At 36.8% G+C, this 4,360-nt stretch overlaps 1 protein-coding gene across 1 annotated transcript; it reads right to left on the reverse strand.

Annotated features, from left to right (window-relative positions):
* Positions 1 to 665: 665 nt before the first annotated feature.
* LOC104603252 (UPF0496 protein At1g20180-like) lies at positions 666 to 3,066 on the reverse strand. The gene is made up of 2 exons (XM_019197485.2): positions 2,812 to 3,066; positions 666 to 2,410 (listed from the first exon to the last, which is right to left on the reverse strand). The coding sequence occupies exons 1-2, from the start codon at positions 3,023 to 3,025 to the stop codon at positions 1,344 to 1,346; spliced, it is 1,281 nt and encodes a 426-aa protein (XP_019053030.2). The 5' UTR covers positions 3,026 to 3,066; the 3' UTR covers positions 666 to 1,343.
* Positions 3,067 to 4,360: the final 1,294 nt, after the last annotated feature.

The raw sequence follows: 4,360 nt of genomic DNA on the forward strand, positions 1-4,360 counted from the left end.
TTGATAAATAACACCTGATTGAGCACACGTTTATGATTTACCGTCTTGCCTCAAGTAGAATCATATAAAAATAGTCAGTATTTGTATTCAATCGGGTAAATTTTTACTAAGGCTTGAGGTCATGAACTATTTGACAAATATTTAAGGATCCCTGAAATTTCAAAGCCTACTGTTTTTGTAAATTTGAGTTTCATAAATCAAGTCTAAGCAGTTCAATTGAACGGAAAAGACTATTTTGCCCTTATCACTATTTTTTACATTTTCCTTTTTAGTTACTTAGTCTTCCATTCCACTGAAGAATTTTATTTCTTAATTACCATCAGAAAGTAGGGGTGTAAATGGATCGAATTCAAATCAGATTATGCAATATCTGAATTCGAATCGGATTAAAAAATTTGATATCCGAATTCAGTTCGATATCTGATAGATATTAAAAATTAATATTTGATTCAGTTCGAATTCAACTAATTAATTATTTTAGGTAATTAATAAATATTTTAGTTATATAAATTATTTATATAATTTAATTAATATATATATATATATTATAAAACATTTAAAAATTTTATATATTATATATAAGAATTAAATAATCGATCCAATTTGGATATTTATTGAATCAAATCAGGTTATATCTAATTTTGAAACCCATTAGCTATTCGATATAAATAATAAATACAATATCCAAATTTGTCCGATTAAATATTCGAATTATCCGAATTGATTTGATTATATAGAATTTTGAATTCAAAATCCGATTTTCGAATACAGTTGATGCGAAGATCGCAGTAAGAAGAGGAATAACGCTGCTATATGAACCCACACATACTCGATATCTCTTTGGTCTGAGAGTCAAAGGCAGGGTTGTCACTCAGAGAATTGACCAGGACCCGCACAAATGGTTCTTTACAGTATGGGCCATGAGGTTGGCATTCTGTATATATATGGCTCGTGATCTGGTTTATAACATGTTCGACATCAGTCCCCACCCTTGGTGGTTGCAAATTCGATTCACTAAGCTGACCTGCTGGGAAGTATGAAACCAGCCCAGATTTCCCATCTGTCGTTCACTTTCTCACGGATGCTGGTAGAAATGAAAATTTGACGATTAAGTTTGATGAATTGGAAGAGAGGTAAAAATTTTATGAGTGGATTCATTTTCACGGAGCGTTCAAACTCTCCATTGCCACAGCTCTTCAATTGAATGATTGAACGAGATAGATACTCCATCAGCATCAAGTGTTCAGGTAATTAAAAAGGAATATAATAACAAGAAAAAAGGAAAGAAATGCCTCTATAAAACATCCCATCTGTCGTACGAGATTTATTAATGGTTCACCGCCTCAATCATTATACCCTGGAGCTATTTCTTCTATGACCAGCCTCCTAGCTCTGTTGATAGTGAGGAAGCTCAAGTAGACATGCTCCTCGAGTTCCTCTAGCTGCTCCCGGAAACAAGACTCGTGGGTTTCAAAGTCATTTACAACCACCTCCAATATCTGCCTATTCCGGCTCTGCGCACACATTTTAGCTATCGCCTTTCCATGCTCTATCTCGTCATTCAACCTCTTCACAAGCCGGCTGATTGTGTCCATGTCCCCATTTAGAATAAATATCCCCCTCGCTGCTGCATCAAGCTGTGCATCCAGCCTTGCGAGCTTGCTTCTCTTCAGCCCAAGCCAGTCACACTTTAACTTCTTCATGAAAGCCAACATCCCAGCAGCTGGTATTGCCGCTATGCCGATCAATGTGTGCACAGCAAGGACTATGGCTCCAAAGCCAAGTGCAGCACAAGCGATAACGAGGCTTAATCTAGCAGCCTTCTCGCTTAAGCCCATCAGCTTTTCTCTTCTTACTATCTTTCTACGCTTTGACCTTAGCCGCTTGAGCAACAGCCTATATCGGTCATGAATCAGACGGAATTGCACCGGGCTTGAGCGAGAGAGCGGGTTGTCGAGCTTCGCAAATGAGTCGAGTTCACGGAACTTAATTCGACACTGATCATCAGTGTAACTGCTATAGTCAGCTGGTAGCGTTTCGGTCAGGCTGATGATCCTTTGAATGATACAATAGTTGATGCGTGTTTGATTGATTCTCTGCAGAAGGAACTCGCATATCTTGCATGCTTCAAAGCTGCCGTCGAAGTAATCGATGAGAAGGAAGTGGAGTTCAGAGTTGTCGATCATCTCGGCTACGAGTTCTTGCGGAGGTTCGAGCAAGAAATCGGAGAGACGTGAGTAGGAACGTGAAGGAGACAAGGGGGAGGCTCTATCTTGGTTTGTGGATTGAAGTTGATCTTTAACTTTGCTGCATATGTCTATAAAAGACTTGGTCCTGAAGGCTTCCATGTATTCCTCATTTACGCTTAACTTGTTTCGCACGCGACCAACTTGTTTGATTGAAGATCCGCCTAAGAAAATCACAAGGAAAAACAAAGAGAGAAGGAGACAAATCAGAAACGGAAACCTTACAAACCTCGACCTCGAGGGCTTTATCTCTCTGCACTTGTCCTCTATTTCCCATCATCCAAGACTTCAAAACCCTGTGAATCTAGTGGATCAAAATCAGAAACAGAGCTTATTAATCTAGAGGCTTTCGGGAGCTTTCTCTTTATCTCTCTCCAGACCAAAAACCCATGTAGATAATCTCAAATTTAGGACCTTGCATGTTTGACAATGCCTACTATGAATCAGCTACAAAAATATAAACCGTCCCAAAACCCAAAGAAATCCATATTAAGAAGCCAAAAACAACAAATCTCCATATATGTGCAAAATGCCCATGAGAACGAATCAAATTCAGTAGACTCACCTCTCTTAAGAGAAGATTTCAACTTGGGCCACATGATCTTTGTGATCTGTGACATCAGACACAGGGGTTTCACTATTTTCGCCTGGTTGATTGAATTTAAGAAGGAATAATCTCCCTCAGAAGCGGAGCTTGCCACCCACACGATAACTTCAGTAATGTGGTGAATGGTGTTGACACGATAGATCAAATTGCAGTCTCTGTGCTCCGTGCTCATTTTTCTGCAAAACAAACCCTACGCTCTGTAAGAGTTTGGTTTGTATTATTTATAAGCAAGGACCCATTAATCATTACTTTCAAAGTCCAAAGATACCAATCCACAAGTTGGTGATCTTAGTTTTCACTCAATCTCTGGTAGACACCTCTATAGTCTATAGATATCTCAGTCTATAACTTGGGCCTACAGTAGATAAAAGTTGTGCATATATATGCCTGGCAGGTGGCAATGTAGCGTTGCTCCCACGTATGTAGCTAGAGATTATAATGGATATTTTAGACAGCCAAGTGACTCTACTGATCTTATGACCATGTAGATAATTTGTCTGATTAGCGAGGTGAATTATTTTGCCACGTGTTCCACTCTAATGAAAGTCTAACTCTCCTCTTTGGGATGGTTACGGATCTAGGATGATTTTGGTGCACGGTACCTTGCTAGCTGCTAGCCGCAACCCATTATTTTTCAAACAAGAAATTAAAACCATTATTCGGTCTAGCTCCAAGTTTTCACACACAAATACAAATAATAGAGAAATAAAAAATAAAAAATAAAAAAGATGATGTAGGCAAATGCACCACATGACACTCCTACAGCTCTAGGCCGGTTTCTTAGCGACAGTGGATCAATTATGGTATGCCATGTCAGCAACCACGTGAAAAAAAGCGGATGATGTGGTATGCCGTGATAGGTCCAGTATTACGAGTAGAACTATAGAAGATAGGGGGTACATACGTAAGAGTTGAGTGCATGGTTAAGAAGATAGATACACACGGCTTGGCTAACAACAGCCGGGTTTTATTGTTAATAAATCTCTTCTTTCCAGTTTTCATATGGTGCAGGCCTTTTTTTTTTTCGGGAAATTGTCTAAAAAAATTACCATGAGTTTTCAACATTCTCTTAATCTCACGACAATTTTTTAAAATGTCTAAAAATATTTATTTTTTAAAACTCACTTTCCATTAGTGCACCGTTAATGCTTCTCAATAGAGGTGTCCATGTCAACATAAATAACATTTTTCATGACCAAATTATCCTTGAATAGTGAGTTAGAGAAAAAATGATTTGTTTTATTTTCATTTTTTTTGTATTTTTAGTGTTTTTTTATAATTTGTTTTTTTTATATTTTTTTATTTTCTACAATCTATAAATTGTCCTATATTTTTTGTTATTTATTTGCAATTTCTGTGTTTTTCTAAAACTTTTAGTGTTTTTTCAACAATTTTTATTTTCTGATTTTGTTTTTCAATTTCTATAGTTTCTATAACTCGAAAATAATTTTTTATTTTGTTTGCAATTTCTATTATTTTTTATTTTTTTTGTAATTTCTATGTTTTA

This window comes from Nelumbo nucifera, chromosome 3, assembly GCF_055504915.1.
Source record: "Nelumbo nucifera cultivar China Antique chromosome 3, China Antique-T2T, whole genome shotgun sequence".
Classification (NCBI taxonomy): domain Eukaryota; kingdom Viridiplantae; phylum Streptophyta; class Magnoliopsida; order Proteales; family Nelumbonaceae; genus Nelumbo; species Nelumbo nucifera.